The sequence below is a fragment of the Diplotaxodon limnothrissa genome, linkage group LG3 (assembly GCF_057381915.1).
Source record: "Diplotaxodon limnothrissa isolate DT_005_m linkage group LG3, D_limnothrissa_male_GT1.1, whole genome shotgun sequence".
Lineage (NCBI taxonomy): Eukaryota > Metazoa > Chordata > Actinopteri > Cichliformes > Cichlidae > Diplotaxodon > Diplotaxodon limnothrissa.
In genome coordinates, this window is record NC_140598.1 from 62,361,932 (window position 1) to 62,378,433 (window position 16,502).

General features: G+C 38.6%; 1 protein-coding gene and 1 pseudogene across 1 annotated transcript; both read left to right on the forward strand.

Moving 5' to 3' along the window:
* Positions 1-476: 476 nt before the first annotated feature.
* LOC146636824 (uncharacterized) lies at positions 477-1,712 on the forward strand. Its single transcript, XM_085351070.1, has one exon. It carries the CDS (start codon positions 477-479, stop codon positions 1,710-1,712), a length of 1,236 nt encoding a protein of 411 aa, XP_085207196.1.
* A 10,712-nt stretch (positions 1,713-12,424) lies between these two features.
* LOC146636825 (uncharacterized) lies at positions 12,425-13,554 on the forward strand (annotated as a pseudogene).
* The last annotated feature ends 2,948 nt before the right edge of the window (positions 13,555-16,502 follow it).

Genomic DNA, 16,502 nt, shown 5'->3' on the forward strand with positions numbered 1-16,502 from the left:
AAGGTTGCTGACCCCTGCTTTAGATGAACAGAGTTTTTTAATTAAATACATACTCTTTAATAAATGTTCTCTTTTATAAAAAGTAGGATAATTAAAAAAACTTTTATTATACCTCTATTAGAAAAAAAACTGTCTTGTTTTCTGTCGTCTGTTATGTAATATTAGGGATGTTTGTGACAATTAATTTCATCATCGGCTGGACTAACCAATAGTCCACAACTAGGAAACAATGAAATTTTAAGTTAAGTTTGAAAACAGTTTAAAAAAAAACACCCCATTCCAAAACGTCTTGTGACAATCTCATTGGAGTGATGATGTCATAGAACGTCATAAGTCCTTTGATGTTTTTCCTTAAATAGGGGTGAGAAACAGCAAGATTTAGTTCGTTTCAGCAGCATCTGTGTTTGCAGCATACAAAACGTTCACCACAGAAACATTTGGAAAGCTCTTCAAAGTCATCGTATAGAAACTCCAACATGTTTCCAAGAAAAAAACAACCAATTCAAAAAGATTACGCCGCCTCTCCTTCCTGGAGTGGCCAGCCAATTTCCCCAAATGGCATCTCATCCTTCCAAAGGGCATTAGAGGAGAGTAGGAAGGAAAACTACCTTCTCCAGAAAAAAATGCAACAAATTGAAGAAGAAAAACGTCAACTGGAGGACAAGTGTAGACGAATGGAAGCCCAAAATAAAGAGCTGGAAGAAAGACAACAGCGCCAGCCGGACATAAACATTATTAATGAGGGCTGGGGAATCAAGTTTGCTCAGGCCCGAGAGCAGATTGTGCACCTCAATAAAGAAAACAGGCAAAAGCGCGCAGAACTAAAAGAAATGACCAACCAGCTCCAAGACAAGAAAACGATGACTGATAAGATACAGCGGGATCTCCAATACATGGACCGAAAAAATCTGCTCCTCCAAAGACAGCTCCATGAAGCTGTGGAAGAAAAGAATAAATTCCTCCAACAGAAGGAAGAGCAGGACAAAAAGCAACAAGACATGCAGCACAAACTGAAGAGCATGCAGGAAAAATACCGCATGCTGAAAGAAAGCCTGGATGAAACACTGCGCCAAAATAAAGACCTTCTTCAACAGAAAGAGCAACAGCAGGAAAGACTGAAAGAAGGAAAACGCATCGTCCAGGACTTTGAGTCTAAAAATCTAAAACTGCAAGAGTTTTGTAATCAGCTGGAGGACAAAGCAACTAAAGTGGAAGAAGAAAGGGACAAACTGGAGAAACGGTGCTCACAGATGCAGAAAAGGATCGATCAGATAGCGAGAAACAACTCCGAGCTCGTTAAGGGGCGTTTGGTGGAATTCAATAACTTGAAGAGTGAACACACTCAAATGCAGTCACAAAAACAACAAGAAGACAAAATACATGAAGACAAAAATCAAGAAATCAAGAAAAGAAAGAAGCAGTTAAAAGACAAGCACAAAGAGGTCCAACAGAGAAATGCAGACATGCACAAGGACAAGCTGATACAGGAGGAAACATCCAAACAACTCAAAGACAAGCTTGAAGAACAACAAGCAGCATTGGAAGAGATGGAACAAAGATGTGAGAAACTTGAAGAAAAAAAACGCAGAAACCATCGACGAGCTGAGAAATCTCATCGTGGAGAAAAAAGCGCTCGTGGAAAAGTGCATGAAAAAAAAGAAAAAATGGTTCCACTTGTTCCAGAGGAGAGACGCTACTGCTTCCTCACCTGATGTAGCCTCGTCTTGCTCCACCTCTGTTAACCCCCCCAACCAGTCCCGGCAGTTGACTGTCCCCTCCTGAGCCTGGTTCTGCCGGAGGTTTCTGCCCGTTTAAAGGCAGTTTTTCCTCCCCACTGTCGCCAAGTGCTTGCTCAGAGGGGATTGTTGGGGTTTTCTCTCCTAACTTCTTTCCTTATTTCTTCATTTTACCTTTTTTCTTCATTTACTTGTTTAACTTCTTTCATTATTACTTCATTTTACCTTTTTTCTTCATTTACTTGTTTAACTTCTTTCATTGTTACTTCATTTTGCCTTGTTTCTTCATTTACTTGTTCAACTTCTTTCATTATTACTTCATTTTACCTTGTTTCTTCATTTACTTGTTTAACTTCTTTCATTATTACTTCATTTTACCTTGTTTCTTCATTTACTTGTTTAACTCCTTTCATTATTACTTCATTTTACCTTGTTTCTTCATTTACTTGTTTAACTTCTTTCATTATTACTTCATTTTACCTTGTTTCTTCATTTACTTGTTTAACTTCTTTCATTATTACTTCATTTTACCTTGTTTCTTCATTTACTTGTTTAACTTCTTTCATTATTACTTCATTTTACCTTGTTTCTTCATTTACTTGTTTAACTTCTTTCATTATTACTTCATTTTACCTTTTTTCTTCATTTACTCGTTTAACTTCTTTCATTATTACTTCATTTTACCTTGTTTCTTCATTTACTTGTTTAACTTCTTTCATTATTACTTCATTTTACCTTGTTTCTTCATTTACTTGTTTAACTTCTTTCATTATTACTTCATTTTACCTTGTTTCTTCATTTACTTGTTTAACTCCTTTCATTATTACTTCATTTTACCTTGTTTCTTCATTTACTTGTTTAACTTCTTTCATTATTACTTCATTTTACCTTGTTTCTTCATTTACTTGTTTAACTTCTTTCATTATTACTTCATTTTACCTTGTTTCTTCATTTACTTGTTTAACTTCTTTCATTATTACTTCATTTTACCTTGTTTCTTCATTTACTTGTTTAACTTCTTTCATTATTACTTCATTTTACCTTGTTTCTTCATTTACTTGTTTAACTTCTTTCATTATTACTTCATTTTACCTTGTTTCTTCATTTACTTGTTTAACTTCTTTCATTATTACTTCATTTTACCTTGTTTCTTCTTTTACTTGTTTAACTTCTTTCATTATTACTTCATTTTACCTTGTTTCTTCATTTACTTGCTTGTTATTCTTATCTAAATAATAAACCAATTAAATTTATCCTTTGAGTATTTTTCATCTCATCTTTACAGAATCTTTCCAAAACATTTTCAAACATTCAGATCTGTCTTTTATTTTCTTCTTGAAACCTCATAAATGGTGAACTAAAAACCCGGATTATGGTTTGAAACATAGTTTCAGCTGAAACTGGCATAACATGCTGTGTGTGTGTGTGTGTGTGTGTGTGTGTGTGTGTGTGTGTGTGTGTGTGTGTGTGTGTGTGTGTGTGTGTGTGTGTGTGTGGAGAGAGAGAGAGCTCACAAAACTAGGTGGTGTTCTTCATTGTAATAGGAAAGGTAACATGGGTCCCCACCGTTTCTCAAAGACTTGTTTCTGTAGTCTGAGTATGTAATTTGTTCCATCAGACAGACACTCACTGGATCCATAGATTATATCTGGTTTTAACCATCTGATAGTTATGCATTTTAGGGCTGCAGTGAGTCATATATTTAGCAGGTAACTTTTGGCTTTGCAGTCAATATGTTCTGCAATCCTTCCCAACACTGCTACTGTAGGACTTAGTGGAATATTTACCTTGGAAAATGTCTTTGAGAGCATCAAATATCTGCCTCCAGAATACACAGAGTTTAAGGCAGAGCCACAATATATGAGTGTGGTTGGCAGAGTGTGTCCCACAGTTCCTCCAGCATGAACTCAGATGTGTTGGACCCATCTTAGCAGTTATTTCTGGTGTTCTGTAGAATCTGGTACATTAACGCCCCCTTTATTTTGGGCAAGTGCAGGATTTTGAGTCTAATTCTAGGCCGCTGTTTAGCCTACATGAAGTTAGAAATTCTTCAATACAGCTTGGACTCTCCACCATTTGACCCTTAGAACTGAAGAAGCTTCTCGGATGAGAGGTGAAACGTCTTCAAGTAACTCAAAGAAGTCCAGACGCTTTTCTTAGCAAGCTCCTTAGACTACGATGACCTGGATGACTGAGAACCTTCACAGACTTCTCCACACTTTAAATGCGCTCTAATGATGGGAACGTGTGGTAACATTTAGTCTTAACTGAAATAACATATTGCATCTATAAATGGGATTAAAATGTTTATCAAAGACTAACGTTTTTCATTCAGAACAAACAGCATATTTCAGGTTAGGGCTGCACAACTAGTCTGTCCAATATTAAAATGACAGTTGTTTGTCACAATTATTCACAGATTGTTGTGGCAAAATGTGTTTTGATTGCACTGTCATGTCAGAATACTGCTTTCACCTTTACTTTGTGCTACACTCATGTTAATTAATCTTCATAAATTAATGTTTGCAAACACAAAATATAAAGTTTTCCACTCTGCTATTTGTACCTGCACAATAGATGTGAATAAAACTCAAACCTATACGAGCTCCTTCTCTGTTTCCCTGCAACATTTTGTATAGATCTAACTTTTTGCCACATAAATAACCTTCTGATGTGTTTACAGAAAATGTATTTGATAGTAGCTTATTTTGTAACTTTTAGTGGGCCTATGCAATGTTCCCTCTAAGCTGCGCACGTGCGCAATTGCGCACTGCTGGCACAGTCTCTGCGCACAGAAATTCTGCGTTGCGCACCAAAAAAAATCTAACCTGAATTGAAATTAAAATTAATACTTTAACAATTCTGTTTTGCAGTGTTGGTCAGTAAGTGACTGGCTGCTCCCATATGGGAACGATGCCACCTTATCCCATAGTCCAGCCAATAATGCGTGTATGCGCAGCCAATCAACGTTGTTGGCAGGCTATGACAGCGTCCTTATGTGCCGACACCAGTGTTTTAGCTGGCAAAGCGGCGTGGCTGATGAGGAGTGAAGCCATGTTAATGACAACGTGTACAACCATTGGAGATGTGAGCAGGACAGACGGAACAATTGACGGGAAAATTGGGGACTTTACACCAGTTTTTAAATTGTGTTGATAGACCACGTAAAACCAGAGTTGTGATAAAAACATCTGCAATGTTTTGTTTTCTTTCTGAATACTATCGTTGTTTATATTTACTGCAGGAAGAAACGGTAAAAACGGCGTTTTATAAGGAAAACACTCGAAAGCGCTCTCCACCTGTGAGCAAAAACAAACCCCACCCCCCTCTGCCTTTCCTATTCGTCCAAAAAAGTACCATGTCGACCAATCAAAGAATGATATGGCAACGTGGCGTCTAGTTGTTAAGAAACGGGGGGAAGTTTTAGGAGTGATGGCGGTGCTTTGAGATGTGAGAGATTTGCAACGTTTAGCGCAAATCTTGTGTAGTTAGTGTGTAGTGTAGTCAATAGTTTTGTTGTGTGTGTCAGAACAATGAGGCGACTGCTGAATGTTACAGGTGTTACAGGAGTGATGCATCTCCTGCTGTCAGGCCTGCAGGTATCAGGCTGTTGTTCTTTTCCTTTATCTCATAGTGGACAGAAATTATTTTTTGGAGTGGCACAAATAATTTGTGTGGCATCAGATTTGATGCAGAACAGCTGATTGTTCTGTAAATAGTTTGAAATGTTTATTTAAAAACGCCTTGGCTGCATTTAAAAAAATAGCTGCAAAAAACTTTGTTTGCCAAACTGAGTTACTTTTTTGAAGAAGTAACTATATAATTAATTGCTCAGCATTGGTCATTATTTACTATATTTTGTAGACAGAGAGTTACAGGACTCTCTCCCAGACCACAGACTCATGATACAAGTCAGAGCTGTATAAAAGAAAAAAGAAAGTTGTGTTTTCGAAATTGGAGTTCAAGTTATTTTTACTTCCAATAGTGTTAACATACTACACAGGTCATGAACAAGATTTTTTTTTACATTTTCATGGTAAATGGGCTAAAGCAGTTAATTAAAAGTAGTCTAACATAAATGTAAACGCTGTAATTTGATTATTTTAATAAACCATGTAACTTGGATGGATTCGATGCCGGCGTGACCACAGTGCACATGTCTGATGTCGCTCATTGGTCCAAGGGATCGCTCAGGGAGTTTGTGTGTTCGCTCAGACACGTGAAAAATTAGAGGGAACATTGGGCCTCTGACATTCAGTACCCAGTTATTAAAATGTTAAGTGTAAATCATCCCCAGCCCACAATAGCAGCTGAATTTACTACGATTTCAGATCTTTTTACATGTCAATAAGAAACCACCGATGTGTAAAACAGGCTGACAACAGAATGACGTAAACCACACTGCTGCAACTGTGCAGCTCTCAGGTTTGATCTATTGTTTCTCTCTGTTTTTATGACATTTTTCACTGTGGATTACAACAACATCAACATTAGAAAATGAAATACATTTATAGTAGGTGATCATTAATCACTATTATTGGCACTATTAAAGGGCTCCAAAAATCAAACTTTGCTTAGGGCACCACGGAGGGCCAACCCTTTTTACACTTCAACAATTGTACACAAAATACAATCATCCATCCTTCTATCTATTTATGTTCTTCCGCTTATATAATTCAGCATCACAGGGAAGCTGGATCCCAGTTGTTTTTCACAGAGGGCCAAGCAGTGGAGGGAGCTGCCGACCTCCCAGCAATACATGTAAAAGCTTTATTTTATACTGACTCTGGTCATCTTTATCTATCATAAAAATGTTCTTCATGATCTGAAACACGTAAGTGTGGCAAATATGCAAACAGCTAAGAAATCAGGATGGGCTAAATCGTTTCTTACTGCACTTCTGTTAGGCGACTGAATAAAAACACAAAGTCAGCAGTCTGGCTATGAATGTCTTTAATGTTTCCCAGATCAGAATCACAGCATACAGTGTATAATAACTTCTAAAGTAAACAGAAATATCATCACCTCATTTATTTATATAATTTTACTTTACTTTTTTTAATAATCATCTTTTTTTTATTCCATTATTTAACATTTTTCTTCATCTCAAGTCTCGAGTTTCTGAGTTCAACAAAGAAAGTAGAAACAAGACAACAGGTGCAGATTTGCAATGGACACCAAGCTGAGGGTTTCTCTGTGGGTGTCACTGTCTCTGTGCACGTTTGACACTGTGGACGTGACACAGGATCATCCAATCATGAAGTTTTGCTTTGCTGACAGTTTCTAAGTGTTGGAATAAAATAAATCCAGCAGTTATACCACAGAAAGGACAAAGTGTGGCTCTAACAGCTGTTGAACACACACAGACTGTGATGTTCTCCACACGTCACCCATCGCTCTGCACTTTTCCAGCATCCAACTGTTTTTCTGCTACATAACATCACTGCAGGAGAAAAACAACGGACAGACAGACAGACAGCACAGTGTGACACGAGCAGGTCAGACCACCTGTGTGATCTCATGAGTCTGTGAGGATATGAGGCATCTTATGGTATCAAAGCCCTGGAGTCTGTCAAGCATGGCTACATGTAAACACTGCTACATGTTAGGTGAGCTAACATTTAACTGACTGCACTTTTTTCAGTCTCAGTTTAGGTCATTTATGTCCTTACTGCGAATCACTGAAAGGCAAAGCTGGCTTTTATCGCTCTGATGTTACGCACATCATGCAGCACAGATTCATCTCTGATCACAAGACTCATTTTTCAAAATAAAAGCGAGCTAAGGCTTGAAAAGAGGACGACGATTTTATGACAATCGCAGAGAAAAGAGCAACGAAAGGATTTAAAACTTGATGAAAATGTTTTTTCTCACTGGAAACTAGCAAATCCTAATAAACAGCATGACTGGCCCTCTGCTGTGAGGGGGCTTCAGTGGAGATGACTTCTGCTACAGCGACCTTCCTGCTACAGGATGGTCACATGATAACGATCAACGTTATGACAAAAATAAAATAAATGTTGAAGAAACAAAGACAAAACTGATCGGTGGTAAGGATGAACTCATTTGAAACCTCAAGCTAACGGCCATTTTTTTCTTCTCATTACAAACTGCACCTGTTGTCTTTTGTCATCACAAAATAAGCATATCATTCATTCACTCCAAAAAACCCCAAAAAAACAAAACATAAAATAAACAAGAAACTTAATATTTACAAATATTTTGTCTGTTTTTTTTCTTACACTTAAAAATGTACAGTTCTGATCTTCCAGATGTTTCGTCTCCATCCGTCTCCCAGTTTGGTATTTTCTTCTCTGTCCAGTGACCTCAGAGTGAGCGCTGAATGTGCCACAATGGCGCCCTCTAGTGTTAGCTTATAAAACCGACAAGGAGAAAGAACAGAGCCGAATGAAAGGACTCGTTTGTGTTCTCTCCTCTGCTGTAGCTGTGTGGTGCTGAGGTTAACTACACAACCCCTCGCCGCCTCCTTATACACAGGAGTGAGTACAAAAGGGTTCGTACGGACGCATCAGCCGGCCGTCCTTCTGCTCGACACTGTTAGCTGAAAGATGATCGGATCATCCTCTGTCCTGTATTTAAGGCTGAGAGTCTTTGTCCAGTCTCTTTTCCACAGCTACTGTCCACAGCACTGATCCACCTGCAGCACAGCCCCAGTCAGTTGTTTTATGATTTACATTGTGCACGTTTCCCTTCCAGTGAGCTTACAAAACCTCTGACAGGAGAAGTCAGGCATGTGTTTCCCCCACCTCCCCTTTTAGGCAGTAATAAAATAGAAAACAAACAATCAAACAGGCTAAAGCTAGAGCACAAGCAAAGACAGCACCGGTGACTAAGTTCTCCCATACTGGACGTACGCTACCACGTGGGCTCAAACAGCAGCACATCAGCTCAGTTTACATACTGTTGACATCTTCATCAGAGGATCAGCAGGGAGCGCTGCTGAGCTGCAGTCGTCTCCACCAGAGTGACGGAGCAGGAATCACAAACAGCACAAACCCACCGTGTTGTTTCCACCCTGTTCAGGAGATCTGAGCCCCCATCCCTTTTTTTCATGTTGCAGCTCTGCACTGCAGGCCCTGAACGCCTCCCGGTTACCCTCAGTGTGCTTAGAGTTTAATTTACAACCGACGAGCTCACAGATCATCTGCAGGCAGGTGAACGAACCCTTAATGTGAGGATAATAGCAGAGCTGAACTGAGGTCAGAAATGGTCAGGAACGGTGTCGACACAGTGAAGTCAGGTGTCTGGGAATTTGTCTGATTATCAGTTTGGGGGGGGTCGGTGTTAAATAACAAAGGCGGTGTAGGATGGAGAGAGGAGGAGGGAGGGAGCAGTGATGATATGGAGGAAGGTGATTGGTTAAGCAGCAGGAAGGAGCTCATGCTGGAGTCTGAGTTTTTACTGTTGGCCTTTTTCTGCTTTTTGTTTATTGTTGTCTGACGCGGGCCCGTCTACGCTTGAGTGATGCAGATGTGATATCACACTCACACAGCGACTGCCACACACACACACACACACACACACACACACACACACACACACACACACACACACACACACACACACACACACACACACACACACAAGTCAGAATACACATGTGCCAGACACAAGGGGGTCAGACAGGAGCAGCATCAGTCTCTGCTCTGTTTTGTTAATAACGTAGAAAAATAATTTTGTACAATCAAGCTACATCGACGGACGCTTTACCTCACGTACCCTAAAATGAAAAAGTAGTGACAGTAAGATGGAGGCTGCACATGACACCATGACTGAGTTCACAGCTGTTGCTTTGATTCTAACGTTTAAGACTTTTGGCATCGACTCCGTTTTAATAAATGAGTGCTGGGAGGCGTCGTTTGACTTCAGGAGCTCCTGCGATGCTCTTACTCTGCGGGAGAAAACCAAAAACCAAAAGTAGCAAACATGGAGCGATATGACTCGTTTAGATTTTGGGAAACGTGCATCGACAGGTACAGTGTCCTTTTCCCCGCGTCTTTAAAGCTGCCAACTCTGCCTCAGCTTTCATACGAACAGATGAAGTTGAAGATCTTGAAGAAGTTTTGTGGCTTTCAACATTTGAAACTGCAAGAAACTCCATTCCGGGTTTCTCTGAGGCGTGGGCTTTCATCATCAGAGTTCATCCTTTAACCTATAACAATTAAAATATTCTCAAGTATGATCAACGGTTAATTACAGCACCGGCCGGAGTACCGGGAGCAGTTTGGAAGAACAAAAAGACGCGGAGACTGTTCTAAATTGTCATCCCAAACTAACTCAAAGTTTATTCTTTGTGCAGCAGTTTTTATAGGCAGACAACAAGTTTCAGTTCAGACCCTGCCCACTGGGTGGGGTGGTGTCCTTCGACAGTTGGAATCCTTTGTTCAGCTAGGGCAATAAAGATGCACTCACAAGGCCTATAAATCTTATACAGAGGTCTCCTACATCCATGAGTTCTGACACAACCCAGATGGTCTTCACATAAACATCTTCTGCAAGGGAGTGATAAGTAAAAGAGTGATTTGTTGGTGTTTTCCCTCCAACCTTAGTATCTACTTTCACACCATAAAATCTTCAGTTGACACAGCAAGAGGAGATGAGGTTAAAACAAAGGGCATTGCAGAAACAGGGTCCTTTGTATAATATCATCAAAAACAATACTCAGTAAATGCTACCATGGTATCAAAATATCACAACAGAAACACTATCACTTGGCTTGATATCATCCTCCACTTCTGTCTCAGTATTTGATGCAACATTGTTTTCCAATAAATTGATTTGCTTTGGACAAACAGCAGGATTTTGTTCTCTTTGATTTATCCAGTTCTGAATTTCATTTAAAAACACATTTGTGTATTTCATGATACTTGAAAAGCATTCCTCTTCTTTTATTACTTCCTCTGGCACCAAAGACAACACCTCAACATGTGAACTTGAAGCCTTTTCGCACAGTGCCTTTAAATCCACCAAATACTGCTTAATTTGAGAAAGATTTTCATTGTGTTGCATGAGCGCTTTCATTTTTTGTATTAGTCCTTTCATTTTATTAACATATATTTTGCATTCATTTTGTGATTTTTCGATTTTATTCAACAATGCCTTTCCAGTCATTTTTCTTTCTCTCTTTCCCCCCAAATCATTAGAGGAACAATCATCATCACCTGTTTGACTCATGATTTTCCCGTTTGTTTGTTCGATTTTTTATTTATTTATTTATTTTAATCTTCAGTGATCATCCATTAAAACATATATCCACTGGAAGCCACAATAGACTTTGACCATAAAATCCTTTCAACGTAACGGCACTTTAATTGTCCATTTGAACATCATCCAAGCAGCATAATTAATAAGACGCAGCGCAGTCATCAATCCAAGAGCGCAGCCAAAAACATTGCACATTTAACCAACATTCATTCCATTCAGTGTCTCCTCTTAAAACATCTCAGCGCTAATGCAATGTCGCTTCCTTTTCCACAACCAGACATGCACAGGTATTCTTACCTGCGCTCCTCAGAATTGCGTCAGGTGTGTCGGTGCTGCTGGGCTCACTCATTCAGATGCGCTGCACTTACTTGGCGTCTTTCAGGTTCCTTGATCTGATTTCTTTGATCCTGCTTGTGGCTGGCTTCTCCAGAATGCCGTTTTTTGTTGACTAAAGATGTAGCGACTTCCACAGTCGCTAGAGGCCGGGGATGGAGCCTGCCTATTTGCCTGACGCGCTGTCAACTTTACGCAATAATGCGAGAGGTGGAACTGTTTGCTTGTTTATTAAAGTGCTTTGAGAGTTTACAGAGTAATGTCATCGGCTCCTGATTCAGACTCTTAATGGGGACATTTCATTTTCCAGCAGGAAGCTTTTTGTTATAGCCTTTAGATCAGGGGTCGGCAACCTGCGGCTCCGGAGCCTCATGCGGCTCTTTAGTCCTTATAGTGCGGCTCTGCGTGGTTTGGGAAAATAAATTAGTATTTAGCTGAAGTGTATTTTATTTATGCCAGTTCTTTTTTTTACTTGTAGTTCTAAATTGGAAGATTATTGTGATTTTGCAATATACAAATAAAATTATATTTTGTTATTTTTTCATCGCTCAAAATAAGCATCACACTCGTGGAAGCCGGTGTACCCGGCGAAACGCCGTGCATTTATCGAGCCTTTCAACCCCAGATAGGCCAATTATGGCTCTTTGGGTCTTAAAGGTTGCTGACCCCTGCTTTAGATGAACAGAGTTTTTTAATTAAATACATACTCTTTAATAAATGTTCTCTTTTATAAAAAGTAGGATAATTAAAAAAACTTTTATTATACCTCTATTAGAAAAAAAACTGTCTTGTTTTCTGTCGTCTGTTATGTAATATTAGGGATGTTTGTGACAATTAATTTCATCATCGGCTGGACTAACCAATAGTCCACAACTAGGAAACAATGAAATTTTAAGTTAAGTTTGAAAACAGTTTAAAAAAAAACACCCCATTCCAAAACGTCTTGTGACAATCTCATTGGAGTGATGATGTCATAGAACGTCATAAGTCCTTTGATGTTTTTCCTTAAATAGGGGTGAGAAACAGCAAGATTTAGTTCGTTTCAGCAGCATCTGTGTTTGCAGCATACAAAACGTTCACCACAGAAACATTTGGAAAGCTCTTCAAAGTCATCGTATAGAAACTCCAACATGTTTCCAAGAAAAAAACAACCAATTCAAAAAGATTACGCCGCCTCTCCTTCCTGGAGTGGCCAGCCAATTTCCCCAAATGGCATCTCATCCTTCCAAAGGGCATTAGAGGAGAGTAGGAAGGAAAACTACCTTCTCCAGAAAAAAATGCAACAAATTGAAGAAGAAAAACGTCAACTGGAGGACAAGTGTAGACGAATGGAAGCCCAAAATAAAGAGCTGGAAGAAAGACAACAGCGCCAGCCGGACATAAACATTATTAATGAGGGCTGGGGAATCAAGTTTGCTCAGGCCCGAGAGCAGATTGTGCACCTCAATAAAGAAAACAGGCAAAAGCGCGCAGAACTAAAAGAAATGACCAACCAGCTCCAAGACAAGAAAACGATGACTGATAAGATACAGCGGGATCTCCAATACATGGACCGAAAAAATCTGCTCCTCCAAAGACAGCTCCATGAAGCTGTGGAAGAAAAGAATAAATTCCTCCAACAGAAGGAAGAGCAGGACAAAAAGCAACAAGACATGCAGCACAAACTGAAGAGCATGCAGGAAAAATACCGCATGCTGAAAGAAAGCCTGGATGAAACACTGCGCCAAAATAAAGACCTTCTTCAACAGAAAGAGCAACAGCAGGAAAGACTGAAAGAAGGAAAACGCATCGTCCAGGACTTTGAGTCTAAAAATCTAAAACTGCAAGAGTTTTGTAATCAGCTGGAGGACAAAGCAACTAAAGTGGAAGAAGAAAGGGACAAACTGGAGAAACGGTGCTCACAGATGCAGAAAAGGATCGATCAGATAGCGAGAAACAACTCCGAGCTCGTTAAGGGGCGTTTGGTGGAATTCAATAACTTGAAGAGTGAACACACTCAAATGCAGTCACAAAAACAACAAGAAGACAAAATACATGAAGACAAAAATCAAGAAATCAAGAAAAGAAAGAAGCAGTTAAAAGACAAGCACAAAGAGGTCCAACAGAGAAATGCAGACATGCACAAGGACAAGCTGATACAGGAGGAAACATCCAAACAACTCAAAGACAAGCTTGAAGAACAACAAGCAGCATTGGAAGAGATGGAACAAAGATGTGAGAAACTTGAAGAAAAAAAACGCAGAAACCATCGACGAGCTGAGAAATCTCATCGTGGAGAAAAAAGCGCTCGTGGAAAAGTGCATGAAAAAAAAGAAAAAATGGTTCCACTTGTTCCAGAGGAGAGACGCTACTGCTTCCTCACCTGATGTAGCCTCGTCTTGCTCCACCTCTGTTAACCCCCCCAACCAGTCCCGGCAGTTGACTGTCCCCTCCTGAGCCTGGTTCTGCCGGAGGTTTCTGCCCGTTTAAAGGCAGTTTTTCCTCCCCACTGTCGCCAAGTGCTTGCTCAGAGGGGATTGTTGGGGTTTTCTCTCCTAACTTCTTTCCTTATTTCTTCATTTTACCTTTTTTCTTCATTTACTTGTTTAACTTCTTTCATTATTACTTCATTTTACCTTTTTTCTTCATTTACTTGTTTAACTTCTTTCATTGTTACTTCATTTTGCCTTGTTTCTTCATTTACTTGTTCAACTTCTTTCATTATTACTTCATTTTACCTTGTTTCTTCATTTACTTGTTTAACTTCTTTCATTATTACTTCATTTTACCTTGTTTCTTCATTTACTTGTTTAACTCCTTTCATTATTACTTCATTTTACCTTGTTTCTTCATTTACTTGTTTAACTTCTTTCATTATTACTTCATTTTACCTTGTTTCTTCATTTACTTGTTTAACTTCTTTCATTATTACTTCATTTTACCTTGTTTCTTCATTTACTTGTTTAACTTCTTTCATTATTACTTCATTTTACCTTGTTTCTTCATTTACTTGTTTAACTTCTTTCATTATTACTTCATTTTACCTTTTTTCTTCATTTACTCGTTTAACTTCTTTCATTATTACTTCATTTTACCTTGTTTCTTCATTTACTTGTTTAACTTCTTTCATTATTACTTCATTTTACCTTGTTTCTTCATTTACTTGTTTAACTTCTTTCATTATTACTTCATTTTACCTTGTTTCTTCATTTACTTGTTTAACTCCTTTCATTATTACTTCATTTTACCTTGTTTCTTCATTTACTTGTTTAACTTCTTTCATTATTACTTCATTTTACCTTGTTTCTTCATTTACTTGTTTAACTTCTTTCATTATTACTTCATTTTACCTTGTTTCTTCATTTACTTGTTTAACTTCTTTCATTATTACTTCATTTTACCTTGTTTCTTCATTTACTTGTTTAACTTCTTTCATTATTACTTCATTTTACCTTGTTTCTTCATTTACTTGTTTAACTTCTTTCATTATTACTTCATTTTACCTTGTTTCTTCATTTACTTGTTTAACTTCTTTCATTATTACTTCATTTTACCTTGTTTCTTCTTTTACTTGTTTAACTTCTTTCATTATTACTTCATTTTACCTTGTTTCTTCATTTACTTGCTTGTTATTCTTATCTAAATAATAAACCAATTAAATTTATCCTTTGAGTATTTTTCATCTCATCTTTACAGAATCTTTCCAAAACATTTTCAAACATTCAGATCTGTCTTTTATTTTCTTCTTGAAACCTCATAAATGGTGAACTAAAAACCCGGATTATGGTTTGAAACATAGTTTCAGCTGAAACTGGCATAACATGCTGTGTGTGTGTGTGTGTGTGTGTGTGTGTGTGTGTGTGTGTGTGTGTGTGTGTGTGTGTGTGTGTGTGTGTGTGTGTGTGTGGAGAGAGAGAGAGCTCACAAAACTAGGTGGTGTTCTTCATTGTAATAGGAAAGGTAACATGGGTCCCCACCGTTTCTCAAAGACTTGTTTCTGTAGTCTGAGTATGTAATTTGTTCCATCAGACAGACACTCACTGGATCCATAGATTATATCTGGTTTTAACCATCTGATAGTTATGCATTTTAGGGCTGCAGTGAGTCATATATTTAGCAGGTAACTTTTGGCTTTGCAGTCAATATGTTCTGCAATCCTTCCCAACACTGCTACTGTAGGACTTAGTGGAATATTTACCTTGGAAAATGTCTTTGAGAGCATCAAATATCTGCCTCCAGAATACACAGAGTTTAAGGCAGAGCCACAATATATGAGTGTGGTTGGCAGAGTGTGTCCCACAGTTCCTCCAGCATGAACTCAGATGTGTTGGACCCATCTTAGCAGTTATTTCTGGTGTTCTGTAGAATCTGGTACATTAACGCCCCCTTTATTTTGGGCAAGTGCAGGATTTTGAGTCTAATTCTAGGCCGCTGTTTAGCCTACATGAAGTTAGAAATTCTTCAATACAGCTTGGACTCTCCACCATTTGACCCTTAGAACTGAAGAAGCTTCTCGGATGAGAGGTGAAACGTCTTCAAGTAACTCAAAGAAGTCCAGACGCTTTTCTTAGCAAGCTCCTTAGACTACGATGACCTGGATGACTGAGAACCTTCACAGACTTCTCCACACTTTAAATGCGCTCTAATGATGGGAACGTGTGGTAACATTTAGTCTTAACTGAAATAACATATTGCATCTATAAATGGGATTAAAATGTTTACCAAAGACTAACGTTTTTCATTCAGAACAAACAGCAGATTTCAGGTTAGGGCTGCACAACTAGTCTGTCCAATATTAAAATGACAGTTGTTTGTCACAATTATTCACAGATTGTTGTGGCAAAATGTGTTTTGATTGCACTGTCATGTCAGAATACTGCTTCCACCTTTACTTTGTGCTACACTCATGTTAATTAATCTTCATAAATTAATGTTTGCAAACACAAAATATAAAGTTTTCCACTCTGCTATTTGTACCTGCACAATAGATGTGAATAAAACTCAAACCTATACGAGCTCCTTCTCTGTTTCCCTGCAACATTTTGTATAGATCTAACTTTTTGCCACATAAATAACCTTCTGATGTGTTTACAGAAAATGTATTTGATAGTAGCTTATTTTGTAACTTTTAGTGGGCCTATGCAATGTTCCCTCTAAGCTGCGCACGTGCGCAATTGCGCACTGCTGGCACAGTCTCTGCGCACAGAAATTCTGCGTTGCGCACCAAAA

What these genes read in the sequence shown, in the direction of transcription:
- LOC146636824 (XM_085351070.1), top strand. Translation starts at nt 477, where the DNA reads ATGTTTCCAAGAAAAAAACAACCAATTCAAAAAGATTACGCCGCCTCT.